Below are 16,323 nucleotides of genomic sequence, written 5' to 3' on the forward strand. Positions count from 1 at the left end.
TGCTCACAGACAGTGTGGGGTGGGCTTTGTCTGTAGCACTGCCCGGTGGGCACACGGTGGCTATGTGCCCGGTTTCAGGATGAAGTTGCCTGATGAGCGGGAGCAGCCACAGCCTGGAGCTCCCTTGTGTGTGCACTGTCCGGCTGCTGTTGTGTCCGCCCCCCCCCCCCCCCCCGTGCAGGGTTTTTTCTTTTACATTACACCCCGTTCACATCGCACTTTTAAAAACGGTATATTGCTGTTTTTTTTCCATTTTAAAACGTTTAAGGCTGCAATGTGAAAGTGCCAGAGTTGATTTACCGGTTAAAGTTAAAAAGCAGAGTCCTACACGTTTTAAAGCCCTTTTTTGGGGAGTTTGAACAGCTCTATTTCAATGGCTTGAAACGTGTCCCTTGGGGGTTAAACGGGTTGAATGTTTGAATGGTATTAAATGATTTTTAAAACGGTTTTCACCTGCAATGTGAAAGGTCTCAAGGCTCAGACCCGTTTTAAAGTCCCATTTAAGAATACCGTGTCATTACCCATTTCTGCAATGTGAAAGCAGTATTACTGTTGTTTTTTTGTTTTGTTATTATTATAGTCTTACAATGGGAGGAGTCAGGAATGAAAAGGGGAGGAGTCAGCACTGGAGGGGGAGGGTCAAGTTTAAACAGTAAACCCCCCCCCCCAGAAGAGAAGTCTAGATCCGCCACTGTCCTGTGCCCTAGGCCACTTCCCCATTCCCCCTTTTCCCCATTACCTACGCATCCTCTGATTATCCTCTGATTGGTTATTATATACTAGTGTACCTGCATTGTTACCTTATCACACTGGAATTATAATGTTTTCTCTTGCCGGCAGGAGCGAGCTCGGATGGATGTATTTAAAACCAGATGTTTTTCCTGTCTCCTTCTACGTTGTGTGGATCCTGAATAATGTCTTTAATATAGGATGGCTTTTCCTGTGGGACCGAGAGTGAGTGATCGCTGCTAGTATGACGCAGTTATTAGTACTGTAATTAGATATGTTCTTTGATGGTTTATAAATGTGTTGTGTTTCGTCTGTGTAATGAGATAAACTTGCCTTACCCAGGAAACACCATGAAATCTGACCCAACATCCACATACGACTGACATTTGTTTCCTTTCCCGGTAGTCGGGGTTTTGTAGCAACATTGCATTAACCCTTTGAGTGCCAATTGAATTTGTCAAAATAGGTGTGAAAATTGGCAAGCAAACATTTCTTATATAGAAAATATAGGGCCTGATTCCAATTCATTCTGCCAGATTTGCCTGATGTTGCGGCTCTGCGCATGCGTGTCGATGACCATCACAATCGCGAGGTGTTCACACAGAGGTGGTGGGCGGATAAGGGACATTTCCAGCACTTCTTTGGCGTGCCCACATATATGGTGGGTGTGCCCAAAAAAAAATGCTGGACATCCCAATGCGAACACAGGCTGGTCAAAACACGTACGGGTGTGGATGTTTGTCATCACATGACGAAAGTGCCCACCCCGTTCTCAGCCACTTACGAGTCACATAAGTCAGTCTAGACTGACTTTTTTATTCTATTTGCGAACGCCTAAAAAAATCTTTCGATACTCGGCGACCATTGAATGTTTTTTCGATTGTGCGCTCGCATGCGAATGGATGTGTGAACTCGTTAAGCAGCAACTTACCACTGTTTAACGAGCCAACCTGAATTAGACCCATTATCATTTTTTTTATTTTGTTTACACAACACTTTTTATTTGAATTTATATAGCAAATGTGCGCGACGCTGGCATGTCTCAGATTTTGGCACTCAAAGGGTTCAAGAAAAAACGTTTTCTAATTTGTCAAAAGCATTCATGGAGAAGACGAAGTAACCTGCTTTGTTCTGGTTGTGCATGAGATAACAAACACAATCACAACTCACTCAAGCACAATAGGGAGCGACAGACTGTACTGGGTCATACGGCTGGTTCTGCCACTCATCTGCTGGTATTACAGCAGATGAGCGATGGGGTGGACGGCTTTTCATAGTGTCCTGCTATAGTAAGTCGTCCACCCCCCCGGATTTTCGCTTAAATGGGCAAAAATCCCTCAATGTTTATGAGCCTTAAAATTTGGGAGAGTTATTTTGTTTCTGTAAATAAAAGCAAAAAGTGTCAGCGCTGGCTAAACCAAATGAATGGAGCAGACAGTTCTCAAAAATATAACAATTTAATATTACAATAATACACAATAATATAAAGCATAAAAAAGGTAAGTTAAAAGGTGTGAATCAATTAGACTGAAGTGTCCAATTTTTCTTTTAAAAAGAATATCACCGGGATATTTAAAGGTATAGGCCCTTATTGACTGACGGGTATGTTACCATCCTAGGTGGTCTGGCAGGTTGATGGATCCAGACAGGTGATCGATTGTGTCCTTGGATGTCCTATAATTTCAAGGAATTTCAAGTGACCTGTCCGATCCACCCACAGATTCTCCTCAAATCAATACTGGACTCTTGCATTGGGAAAACAGCACAATCCCTAATATCATCCAGCAAAATTAGAGGCAATCAGCAATAGTGGGAACCGTGAGTCCTTGAAATTATAGGACATCCAAGGACACAATCGATCACCTGTCTGGATCCATCAACCTGCCAGACCACCTAGGATGGTAACATACCCGTCAGTCAATAAGGGCCTATACCTTTAAATATCCCGGTGATATTCTTTTTAAAAGAAAAATTGGACACTTCAGTCTAATTGATTCACACCTTTTAACTTACCTTTTTTATGCTTTATATTATTGTGTATTATTGTAATATTAAATTGTTATATTTTTGAGAACCGTCTGCTCCATTCATTTGGTTTAGCCAGCGCTGACACTTTTTGCTTTTATTTCCATAACCTCTTGTGGTTTGACTACCCCGTGTCAGCTGCTGATTGGTTGCGCACCACGCACACACACTACTTTTTTCTTATTTTGTTTCTGTGCAGGGTAAATATTGGCTGCTTTATTTTTACAATGCAATTTATATTTCTTCTACGATCCCCATGGCAGCCTATACATTGGGTTAATCCCCTCCTCCTCTAGTTCAGACAGGATCTTTTTTGCAGGGACCGCCCACCTTGGGTATAACTGACCCCTCCTCCCTGTACCCTGTGTCTTTTTTTCCTGTCTCCGGTTTAGTTAGACAGTGTAGGGGCTGTTTGTTTGTTTATTTTAAAGAGGGTTACCTCAATGTACAGCTGGAGCTGTGGGGAGCCCCCCCGGGGAGAAGAGTGCAGGGGGATGTGGCCTTTATAGATTCCTGCCCCTTGCACTATAAAATATGCCCAGGAAACTTGCATATATACCTGCCGTCCATAGGGTACCTGGTGGAAGCAGGATGCCGGCAGCAATGGCGTCTGGTCGGCGTCAGCGTCAGCCTGCGGTATCTGGTACTATGTGGAGCAGCAGGACGTCAGGCGAGCGCTCAGGAGGTGAGTGCCGGGCGCGTACATTCAATGGAGACGCTGGCCGGGTCCCGGCAGCAGCGTCTCAGGCAGAAGGGGCGGAAGTGCGCGTCACCTCACTTCCGCCCAGCGCGTCCATGTGCGCTTTGGAAAAGCTTCCCCGCAAACGGGGAAGTGGTTTGTTTGGTCCGCTCGGTCATCCTGAATGAAATAAACGGGCAACAAAGGGTTAAATGACGCCCTTATATACAGCGCAGCGGGGCCATTTGAAAACAGTGCTGTTAGCATGGATACTCCAGCTGCTGCTAGCACAATGGATGAGCCTTCTCCCCAGAAGCCTGGTGATGCCCCTGTGAGGTAAGCGCCTGTTTTATGGGCATTAGATGTATTTTTATTTCTAGTACTTAGTCAGTTTTGTACTTCTCTGCAGTGTGCCTTCATCTCCTGCAAGGAAGAAGAGAGTAACAAAGAAGAAAAACCTCTCCTATACTTGTGTATCATGTGATAAAAGTTTCTCTGCAACTCATAAAAAGACTTTATGTGAGGAATGTGATGCCGTTAGGGTTAAAGCACCTGAAGCTGCTGACCAAACAGAAGTATTAAGAAATTTGATGGACTGGATGAGACAGTCATTTATGTCAAAAGAGGAGTTTAGACAGACACAGACCGCTAAAAGATCCAGGGCTCAGGCGGAATTTTCAGGTGAAGATGAACCAGTAATAGATGATGTGGATGATATACATACAGATAAATCCGGAGAATTGGAAGAGCCTAGAGCGTTTAACCTGGATATAGTAGAGAGTTTACTAAAGAATATCTATAAAACAATGGAATACAAGGAAGAACCTAAATCAGCAGATGCAGATACATTGTTTGAAGATCGATTTAAGAAAGGGAGAACCTTTCCTATCCATAAGGTCGTTAGAGAAATTATATCTAAAGAATGTTCAGCGGTGGACAAAAGAATGGGTGCGTGTGTCAGAGTTGATAAGATGTACCCATTTAAGGATGATGAATTTCTTAACTGGTACTCCCTACCGAAGGTGGATGCAGCCGTGGCCGAGTTGACATCTAAAACCACCATACCAGTAGAGGATGGAGTGGCATTTAAAGACTCCATGGATAAGAAAATTGAGAACTCTCTTCGTAAGGTTCATTCAGCCTCAGCGGTAGCCTTGAAGTCTAGTGTCGCTATAGCCTCAGTATCAAGAGTGCTAAGGTTATGGGCTACTAATCTCCATGAAGATATTGAAGAAAAAATCTCTAAACAATATCTTCTTAGGAATCTGGGCATCATGCAGAAGGCGATTGAGTACCTGTGCGAATCTTCATTAGACGCAGTCACGTTCTCAGCTAAGACTATGGCGGCTGGGGTAACAGCTAGAAGGGCACTGTGGTTAAGACCCTGGAGTGCGGATGCCAGTTCGAAAAACAAGTTGGCAGCATTGCCTTATGAGGGGACTTACCTGTTTGGTCCAAAATTGGATACAATGATTAGTAAGTTATCAGGGGGGAAGTCAGTCAGACAAATTTCCCATCCCTGGCTCATATCAGCAGAACTTCAAGGAGGCTAGGAGTTACAGACCGGGTCGTCCTTACTACAGGAGAGGAAATCCCAACACCTTTCGGCAGCCATTCCGAAGAGGATCGAGATTATGACTATGGACAGGGGCTGGAGGTGGGAGCCAGACTTCTCAAATTTGCAGAAGTTTGGATGCAGTAGATTTCAGATAAGTGGATTCAGAACATTGTCCAGCATGGATACGAGATAGAGTTTTTGTCAGTGCCTTATCAAAACAGGTTCATTCAATCGAGAATGCCAGTAGAGAAGTCAAAGAGAGCGGCGTTATGGGAGAAGATCCAACAGCTGATAGTGACAAAGGCAGTAGAACAGGTCCCATGGGACCAAAGAAAAAAGGGGTTCTATTCGAATCTGTTTCTGGTAGAGAAAAGTACTGGCGGTTACAGAACGATTTTAGACCTGAGAGACTTGAACAAATTTTATAAAGACAGTCAAGTTCAAAATGGAGACAATATCGTCTATTGTGATGGGGATAAGAAAGAAAGAATTCCTCGCATCCATAGACCTCAAGGATGCCTACTATCACGTGGTGATTCATCAAAGAGACAGAAAATTGTTGAGGTTCGCGATAGGAAAGACACATCTGCAATTCACCTGTCTTCCCTTTGGGCTAAAGACGTCACCCAGAATATTTACAAAAACTCTGGTCCCACTAATGGCGGAGTTGAGAAAAGATGGAGTGCAAATCTGTCCGTCCCTGGACGACCTGCTGATAGCAGGAGCTACAGTAGAAGAGGTTCGACAGAAGGTATCTTTGACGATTCACTACCTAGGGAGACATGGCTGGATAGTGAACAAGGAAAAGAGTCAATTGAATCCATCTCAAGAAATACAATTCCTGGGTGTCAGAATAAATACAGCGAAATTCACCATAGCTCTTTCAATAGAAAGATGTATCAAGATCCAGAGGCTAGCAAACTCTGTTTTAAGATCAAGAAGGAGTCAGCTTTCAACGTTGTCAAGATTGCTAGGCATGATGTCATCTGGGATTCATGTAATACCTTGGGCCCAACGGAACATGAGAGGACTGCAGTGGTTCCTATTGAAGTTTATGAAGAACCAAGACAACAGTCATCAAATGTTAACACTAAACAAAGGGGTCAGGAGGTCAGTGAAATGGTGGACGAAGGGTCTAGAATACAGATTCTTGAGTCTAGAGCCTCCAAACTACCGTATCCTAACTACAGACGCAAGTTTGACCGGTTGGGGAGCACATATGGAAGATCTCTCAACCCAGGGTACATGGTCGGTGAAGCAAAGCCTAAGATCGTCGAATGTAAGAGAACTAATGGCAGTAGAGGAAGCGCTAAGCCGATTTTCAAAAGAAATCAGAAGATCACACCTGAGAATAATGACCGACAACTCAACAGTCGTCGCCCACATAAATCACCAAGGGGGCACCAAAAGCAGATTACTGATGACAATATCAGAAGACATCATGAGATGGGCAGAACAAAATCTCCAGTCCATAACAGCGGTGTATATTCCAGGGTCGGAAAACACTATAGCAGATTTTCTGAGCAGAAGATAAGTACAGCCCGGAGAATGGGAGTTGAACACACAGGTGTTCAACATGATAACGGAGAAATGGGGTGTTCCGGACATAGACTTGATGGCAACGCATTCAAACACGAAGGTGAAGAGCTTTTACGCAAAGTATTATCATCCTCAAGTCTTAGCCTTAGATGCCTTTTCAAGAAAGTGGCAGTTCCATCTAGCCTATGTTTTCCCTCCGATACCAAAGATAAGCAGGGTACTGAGGAAGATTCAGGAGGAACAAGTGGAAGTAATTGCTATCCTACCTTACTGGCCGAGGAGAACTTAGTTTGTCAACGCCATGAAAATGTCGATACAAACACCTTGGAGTCTTCCCAACAGGCCAGATTTACTGAATCAAGGACCGATATTCCATCCAGATCCAATGACCTTCTCTCTGAGGGCATGGAGGTTGAGCGGCAGATTATAGAAAATCATAATGTGTCACGCCAAGTATCAGAAATGCTATTGAAATCCAGAAAAGAGGTATCTTCCATGGTATACTATAAAATCTGGAATAAATTTATAAGGTGGAGTAAGATCACTGACAACTTCCCGGAAATACCAACAGGAAGGGTTTTGCAGTTCTTACTTAATGGGTTCCAAATGGGGTTGGCGGTCGCAACCATCAAGACCCAAATAGCAGCTCTCAGTGTACTACTGGATCGAAGACTAGCGGATTTGGTCAAAAGATTCTGTAGAGCCATGAAGAGAATGCGACCATCTATGAAGAATCTGGTAGCACCATGGGATCTAAATCTGGTGTTAAACGTCCTAGTCAAACAACCTTTTGAACCTCTGGCCGAAATATCTCTTAAACTGCTTACATGGAAGGTGGTTTTCTTAGTTGCCATCACGTCAGCTAGGAGAGTAAGTGAACTGCAGGCACTCTGGATAGAGGAACCATACCTCAACATATTTCCAGATAGAATTGTCCTGAGGACAAACCCAAACTTTTTACCTAAGGTAATATCGAAATTCCACATTAATCAACAGATTACCTTGCCATGTTTTCATGCAAAGCCAGAAAATGATGAACAAAAGCTGTGGCATATGTTGGATCTGGTTAGAGCCATTTCCATATATTTAGAAAGAACAGCAGAGGTCAGGAAAACCAAACATCTTTTCATAATACCTGAAGGAGCTAAGAAAGGATTAGTTCCAACAAAACAAACCATATCCAGATGGATTAGAGAAATGATCCTGTTCGCCTATAAGTTGGAAGGAAAAGCCGCTCCACCAATTGTGAAGGCACATTCGACAAGGGCAGTTGCTACGTCATGGGCTAGAAAGGCCAACGCTTCAACTGCAGAGATTTGCCAGGCAGCTACCTGGTCGTCTATCCACACATTCTCTAATCACTATGCGTTAAATGTATCTACCGCCCACTTTGGGAATTATGTTCTTGAGGAAGCCCTTTCTGGGAATTAAATACCTCAGAATAAATATTTCTTGCATTACTTATCCCTCCCGTTGGTTTTTATTATGATTTGGTATGTCCCAATGTATAGGCTGCCATGGGGATCGTAGAAGAAATGTGCGAATTATACTCACCGATAATTCCTTTTTCTTCCTAGAGATCCCATGGCAGCCATGATTTCCCGCCCTGGTGTTGTCTCTCTTTTTTTCCAGGGACCAATATGATGGAGACACTCAAAAGACACAGGGTACAGGGAGGAGGGGTCAGTTATACCCAAGGTGGGCGGTCTCTGCAAAAAAGATCCTGTCTGAACTAGAGGAGGAGGGGATTAACCCAATGTATAGGCTGCCATGGGATCTCTAGGAAGAAAAAGGAATTATCGGTTAGTATAATTCGCACATTTCAGTTTGAACACATCCCACCCAAATCTAACTCTCTCTGCACATGTTACATCTACCCCACCTGCAGTGCACACAGGTTTGCCCAATTTGAGAACAAATTTGCCCTGTGATCAAGTCTGAATTAGTTTGTCAATCACTGGTATGCTGTAGGCCAGTGGTTCCCAAACTGTTTGCCGTGATACCCTGGTGTGCCTTGGGAGGCTAGCAGAGGTGTTTGAGTTTGTGGTCCAGGACAGATTTGAATTTTTTATGGACAATGTTATAGCCAATAAATCAGTGCTTGTGGCTACTAATCATGAAATATGTGGACAACCAGGTTTAATTATGTGGTGAAGGACAAGATTTGCTTCTAAGGATGACATATTAACACAATTTTACTTAATGTTCTAATTATTTCTAAATTTCTCAATGAGAAACCATTGGCCTAGAGGTGCCACAAAAGAAAACTATGGAACTCTAGGGTGCTGTGATCATCTGCAACACCACTGTCCGGCAGAATGACCCCATGGGGTCCTGCAGGCTGGCCACTAAAACAATCCAAGAGATCTCCATCCTCCGACGGAGAACCTGGCCTTGTCCCTCCTCCACAATGGTGGCAAAACATTGGGAAACTGAACTGTTGTTGCTCCCACCCCTCCAAACTGCATCACACTGAATCTGAATCTGCCTGCCAGTCACAGGATCTCGGTCAAGATGAACATATTTGCGAACAAGGAAAAAAAATTATTTGGTGGTCGGTGACCGTTGAATGATTTCGGCCCCGTACGCACCCTTGCTAATGGATGTTTATGCAAAACAACCATTCGCAATGTATCGGGAATGTACGTGCGGGGGACAGCATTTGCTCGCCCAGCAGGCGGCTGGCGTTAGTTGGCTCGCTAAGCAGTGAATTTACACTGCTTAGCAAATTAACCAGAATAAGGCTCTTAGCTCTTATGCTATCTGTGCTGCTCCACCCCAGTCCTCAGGACCCCAATACAGTTTTCCAGGTCACCAGCAGCTGCCTTCTGTATCACCAACTGTCACATTTTAAAAATGCACATAACCAACCAACTATATGCACACAGGGTGGTCACCGAATATATGTGCACTTATGTAACATTGAAACATGTAGCAATTGCTTATATATGAGAGTATTAAGTGAATAATGCTATTGGTAATTTCATCTTCTTCTTTTACTTATTTTAGATATTTGATTCCTGCCTTGGTATTTCTTGGTGCCATTGCCTTTACAAACTATATAGTGCTTTTTATTTCCTACCGAGCTCTGTACCTCAATGGGAGCTGGCTATGCAGGCACAGAAAAGTGGACTTGTGGCTGATAAGGATTTTTGTAAGTTGAATTACTACATCAAAGCCTGATAAAATACTGACAGTATCATTCCCATGGATTAGCCAAATGTTGGTACCTCTTACCTGCCTACATTAGTCATCTCCTCTCCTGCAAATGTCCAGTCTTTGGGATTTCATTCTGGTGGGCGGTGGCTATCTGATCGCAGGGCTCTGAAAAATTAGCACAGAAGCGTCTGAATAATCCCAAATATTATGTTCTACATTATATGCAAATAGCCATTTATCTTTGGTGTGATAACTTCTCGATCCTGGTGGTGGCGCCATTGATCCACTCATTTCAGTGATCGCTTTTGCTAGTAACGTCTATATTTTATCTATAGATCTCCTGTATATGTAAAAAAAAATGGTATTTAAGTCTTTTTTAATAGAAGAAAGTACTGTATATGGAGACAGAAATATATATGAAATGTAAATCTTACTTGTTAAATTCCTGTACAATTGCTTTGTACTTATTTTTGCAGAGTTAATTAGGGACTTTAGTAAGCAAAAAAGATGGATGTTGCTGATTCTGAGTTGGGAACAAAGCAAAAAAAAAAAAAAAAATAGCCAGATACTTTGTTTATGGAAAAAACAATGTTGCACCGTAAGGGATTTCACGGGAATGCTGTAACATTTAGCAGAGCCCCACGATTAGATAGTCGCCACCCAGTCAGAGAGAAAATCCGCCCCATTACTTTCAAAGATATTGCTGATGGCCGTCCCGCTGCTTACCATCGAGGCTCCTGAATCTCGGGAGCCAATCCCAGCTTCCACAGTTGAAGTTCTCCATTTCCAAGTAAAGTGGGCGGTCCAGGCATTTGGAATGAATCGTGTCTTCATAGCCACACCCCTGCTATATAATGACGTAATCTCACCATTGTAAAGGGGTGGGGCCACAATAATGCATATTTTGCCTTTATAAAAAGGGTTGGAAACTGTGCAAATGTTTTTGCATGCACTGTAAATACTGGCTTCTTTTTGCATGTAGCTCACAAATGCTAGATAACTTTATTTTTACATTGTTCTTTGAATTTGAGTTAGGACACGCCCCTCTCAGATCTAGATCTCTCTCTCTCTCTCTGTACATTTAAAAATCTCCCCACTTGCGGTGCAGTGTGTTTTGCAAGTAACTGAAGGTGGCCATACACTAGGGCAATTTATCTCATGCTTGAAGTTGCATCAGATTTCCCTTGAACTCCCCGGCAGTTTCCTGGGAGTCAGATGTTGTACTTGAGTGCTTATATTGCATAGATTTATCAACCTGTGACAAATCGCACGCAATTTATCTTATTGCATATACTTGTACCATACAATTTATCTGATGGGCTGGCCTAAACCATGATATTCAATGCTATGTAGAAAAACCTAGTAGCTACCCTACCTATGGGGCCTAGGGATGGCCATTGTTGCCTTTGCCATCGATGGCAAAAAGTGCAACTGGCCATCAATAGTTCATTACTATGAAATGGATGACCATAAATGTTTTTACATATCGATGGTCATCCATTTTCTTTGATTGGCCTGTGGGTCAATCAAAAGACAGGGGCGGGGCTTCACAGGTGTCAGGGGCGGGGCTATGCTCAGTGTCCCGGCCCATTGGGGGGAAAAAGCAAAACAAAACTATTCATATAAGCTTGACATCGATGGTGGTAAGCCATCTGGTTCTCCTCCATCGATGGCAAAACTATTCAACATCATCCATAAACCATCAATGATTTCTAAACATCGATGGTCGATGGCCATCCCTAATGGGGCCCATTCAGACCCGTTTGGTCAGCCTGAGAATTCACAGTCCAACCGATTTACCGGTCGGACGCGCATGCGCACGGTACGCTGCATGAACTGTTCACATGCACAAAGTTATTGCTTGGCTCTAGTAAGGTAATACTGTAAATAGGAGAATATAGTTTGGAAATAAAGTAGAAAAATTAGGTTATATTGTCCTTCATTAGACAGTTTCCCACAAATTGATGATCCGGATTGTAGAAATAATGGTTCAGCCAAATACCGTAATGTACATTTTGTTTTTTCCTCCACTGACCTGTGCAAGTATCCCCGCAACCCGCACTGCAGCTGTCCTTATGAAAATGAAGTTAGACACTGTCGACCATTTTTTAGTGAACCAACATGAGTAATGACATTGCAGAACTGTATGTTGGCAATCAAATGTCGACCACTATTGCTTGAGAGTCAAAAGATCGGACTTGTTCATACTTTACCATCCCAGTGACCACAGAGAGAGAATATAATAGTGATGCACTGTGCCCGAAGCATTGCGAGCACAGTGGTACATTTATATGTCCATGTCAACCTGTGTCATCATATGCACAAAACCTCCGACTCAACTTGTGCTTGCGTTCACTTTTAGCCTGTGTCGATTGTTTGATCATGTCAACCAATAGCGGTCGACCTTTTGGCTGTCTACTCACACAGTGTCGACCTACTGACCCATACCCCACTAAAAGTAAACACAACACCGAAGTAGAGTACTCACCCTGTGATGACGCAATGTGACAACGTGACATAACGATACACTGCAGCCACTGTACACACTTAGGGCGTGAAATCATTCCATTGGACGAGCAACACATCCAGTGGGACCAATCAGAAAGATGACTGTGTACGACAGATCGGGGGTTCACAGTGTGTGGTGTATTTAATATGTCATTACATGATCTATCTTATAGTGTGTACCCAGCCTCAGTATTAGCCACAAACTCATGGAGATGTTCATTGTGTACCACAGGCTCAGAATGGCATCGCTATATATGCCACTTGGACTACCATTGCGTGTTTATTAAACTTCGCTGTTGCTTTGACATACAATGGAAACATTCCCAATGATGTATCCACTACGGTTGCACTGTCCATCCTGGCATTTGAAGTGATCTTATGGTATGTATAATAACACATGTCTATTGCATTCTGTATATTAATGTGACTATAATAGAAATTTATAATTTTATATGCATATGGATATACTAGGTCCTTAGACTTACGTAGGTCATCTTCTACTTAATTTTTAATATTAGTACCATGGTGGGAATGGAACCCATGCCCTCAGTGCTGTGAGGCAGTAATGCTAACCATTACACAGACCGTGCTGTCGCTACTTATTTGTTGTATTACGTGGCTGTCTAGTCAGAGCTTCATGGGATTTTTGCAGTCCTTCTAGTGCTTCATGTTGGCCCTGACTGCCTTAATAACTGAGATTTTATTACTGTGTATATGTATTCAGTTCACCACCTTCTTAGATGTGGTCCATGTGCATCCGTTCACTTCGCTGCTGTTAAATAAAGTTTGTCATGTTTGGTAGAACACTGAGCAATCCTCTGTTCCATTTATTTCTTCAGGTTTTCTTTGGAAAACTTTGTTTTTGATAAGTATGTGCGATATACACTGACTGTGTACCCTGTGGTGATCGTGGCCTTATCTGGAGCTTTGGACAAGAACTTTACAGTTTCTTCACCATATGGAAATAATATTTACATAGGTAAGATAAACTTACAATTATTGTTCTTAATTTAGAGATGTGCAGGTTCTGATTTACTCTGATTTCAAATCTATCCCAAATCACATGACAGTTGTTGACAGTTGATAGCCAATAAGATCCTGCTTTGAAATCAGAGTAAATCAGAGTCACATCTCTAGTTCTTATCAATGTTAATAAAAGGAAATGTAATGATACCCATTCGTCTCTGTAAGGGCAGCCTATTTTGTGTCAGGAGTGGATCCATGTGGGGGAGATCAGGGCATAATAACACTTCTCCACCTGCCCACTACCGGTGGCTGCTGAATAGCAGAGCAGCAGCACATTGGTCAGGGAGAGAACAGTGATTGTGGCTGCCCAGCTCCCCTCCCCTGGATCCGCCACTGCTGTGATTTCCTCTTGTGCTAATCATCGCTCTGTCTTCCTTGCAGCTGTGTTGCTGGCTGTGGCTATTGCCCTCTTCGTTGTACGTCTAATTTTGGTCATATGGAGACATGTCAAGCAGCCACTTTATGCAGCAATGTCCAACAAGTCTTCTTTTCAACTGGTATAAGAAGAAGTTACTGCATCAATACTTCCTCTATAATTATTATTAATACTACGGTACTTTAGAGGAAACGACAAGCCTGGAAAACAATATTATCTTTTTACTGTATTCGGGGAACATGAATGTTCATCAACTTGGACCAACTAATAGGAAAACTCAGAACTGTCCAGAAAAACCTTTATGGTTCCCCCCTGTATTCTGCCATTTGGAGGTTGGCGACCAGCAGCAGCGTCCTGGACCTCCTGGCTGTAGAATCTTTACTTTCAGTGGTTCTGACCCATTTGTGCCAGTAAACAAAAATGACAACAAGGTTCTTCTGAAACGCAAATAAATGTGTACATAATATTTCTATATGTAAATAGTGCAGCAGTAATAATTAAACTAAGTGGCTGGTTTGAGAGGAAAATGGCAAATAGAGGGGCTATTTATCAAAGGATGAAGAGAAATAAAGGGAAGGGAAAGCACTAACCAATCAGCTTCTGTCAACACAGCCTGTACAAAGAGAGACTAAGCTGATTTAGGACTTTATCTCTCTCCTTGCTATGATAAATACCCCCTTAGTGTTCCTAATTGAAGCAAAAAATAATGCATGTGCATGTTCGGCATTACCCGGATCTCAAAACAGGATCTTATTGGCTATCGGCTGTCACATGTTTTGGCTTCAAAACATGTGACCTCTCAATAGCCAATAAGATCCCGTTTTGAGCCCCATACATGATAATTGATGAGTTTTGTCAATGATACCGTTAATGATATTGTCGGAGTACCTGGCAAACTATATAGCACTTGCACACTGACCAATATCACTCAGGGCCAGATGCACTAAGCTTCAAAAGTGATAAAGTAGAGTGATAAACAGCCAGCCAATCAGCTCCTACCTGCCATGTCACAGACTGTGTTTGAAAAATGTCAGCCAGGAGCTGATTGGTTGGTTGTTTTTCACTCTCCATTTTATCACTTTTGAAGTGATTTTGGCATCTGGCCCTGTGTGATGTCACCAACCCCACTGCTCAAATGCATCATTAGCAATATAGTCAACATTGTGCGTGCAGCACATGTGAGGTGGGGGATATTGAATAAGTGGATGTAAAGGGAATGCGGCCAATATGTCAACCAATATAGGTCGATTTGTTAAAATGTCTACACATGAAAAAGATCGACATGCACTAGAGTGACAGTCAAAAAGTCGACACACTCTAAATGTCGACGTGGAAATGATTGACATGAGGTGTTTTTTTTTTGGGGTGGTTTTTCACACTTCAGTATTTAAGTGGACATAGAGGGTAAATATAATAGTGTGCTGACCGTCAACCCGATGACCCATAAACATATAAAGTCGCAGTGAATCCACGTGTATATACATTCCGTCTATTAACAGCAGGAGCTAAACAGCTATGGAGGCATTGGGATTTTGGGGTGGGATATATGACTTCCATCATTCAGATAGCTGGAACAATAATAAAAAAAAAAAAATCTTGACTTAACCATGTATGTGATTGGGCTGTGATCAGGACCAATGTCTGTGGTGGATGTTGCATGAGTTACATTTCCAGGCTGTGACTGCCACCATGAGGGACCTGGGTTTATTAGCTGTACAGTGTCCATTAGTGAAGACGATAAATAGCACTTTCCGTGTTATCAGGTTAGATGATAACCGTTTCCATTTGTCATTACTTCAGTTTCTTTATGACCGCAATTAATAAATGAGCATAACTGTATAGTGACCACAACTCCATAATGAAGGATGTAGAAAGTAGAAACACTCCAAACGATGGTGCTCTATTACTACAGACAAGATTAGTTTTTGATACATAAACTAATGAAGTTTTTTCTGAAGACAGTGTGAACATTTTTTTGTATTGGAAATATATTTTTGTTTGTGCAATCATTTCCTGTATGTATATTTTTTTCATATGATCTATTTTCATTAATAAATGAATTAACGGTTATAGCTTCCCAGTGTACTTATACTAGACTGGCCATTATTAGACACCTCTATGGCGGGTGCCCTGTGTGCGCTGATTCCCTGCAATCATGGAATTACCATGGGAACTCCCAGCATTCTCATGGGATTGCCCATGAAACGCTGGGCACTCCCATAGGCAAATTCCCTGGCCTACCTCTCCACCCCCCTCCACGCCCCCCCCCCCCCCCTGCCCAAACTTCTGTGGGCGCTCGCACACAGCAGCTGCACAGGAGCATAAAACCATATGCACATTCCCAATCGCAAACAATTGGTCCCCCGAATAGGGCCTAATTCTGGTTGGTTTGCAAAAGCAAACTCCTTCTTTAACGGACAAAACTATGTGCACTGCAGGTGGGGCAGATGTAACATGTGCAGAGAGAGTAACATTTGGGTGGGGTGTGTTCAAACTGAAATCTAAATTGCAGGGTAAATACTGGCTGCTTTATTTTTACACTGCAAAGAGACACAATAACTTCCCCCAAATCAAACTCTCTCTCTGCACATGTTACATCAGCCCCACCTGCAGTGCACATGGTTGTGTCCATTGAAGAATGAGTTTGCTTTTGCAAACCAACCTGAATCACCCCCATAATGCAGTGGGACATGTGGCAGTTTGGGAGAGCGGAGGTGAATGCAG

At 42.7% G+C, this 16,323-nt stretch overlaps 1 protein-coding gene across 8 annotated transcripts in view; it reads left to right on the forward strand.

Annotated features, from left to right (window-relative positions):
- The window catches only part of LOC146063424 (uncharacterized), a 55,385-nt gene extending 39,716 nt beyond the window's left edge, over positions 1 to 15,669 (forward strand). For all 8 annotated transcript variants that reach the window (XM_083175772.1, XM_083175771.1, XM_083175773.1 and 5 more), the window contains exons 4-8: positions 841 to 954; positions 9,540 to 9,684; positions 12,430 to 12,578; positions 13,037 to 13,176; positions 13,605 to 15,669. In XM_083175772.1, the coding sequence (XP_083031898.1) occupies positions 841 to 954; positions 9,540 to 9,684; positions 12,430 to 12,578; positions 13,037 to 13,176; positions 13,605 to 13,726 (670 nt within the window). In that variant the 3' untranslated portion in view covers positions 13,727 to 15,669. The remainder of the gene's footprint in view (positions 1 to 840; positions 955 to 9,539; positions 9,685 to 12,429; positions 12,579 to 13,036; positions 13,177 to 13,604) is intronic.
- Positions 15,670 to 16,323: the final 654 nt, after the last annotated feature.

Source organism: Crinia signifera, chromosome 3 (assembly GCF_055691185.1).
Source record: "Crinia signifera chromosome 3, ASM5569118v1, whole genome shotgun sequence".
Lineage (NCBI taxonomy): Eukaryota > Metazoa > Chordata > Amphibia > Anura > Myobatrachidae > Crinia > Crinia signifera.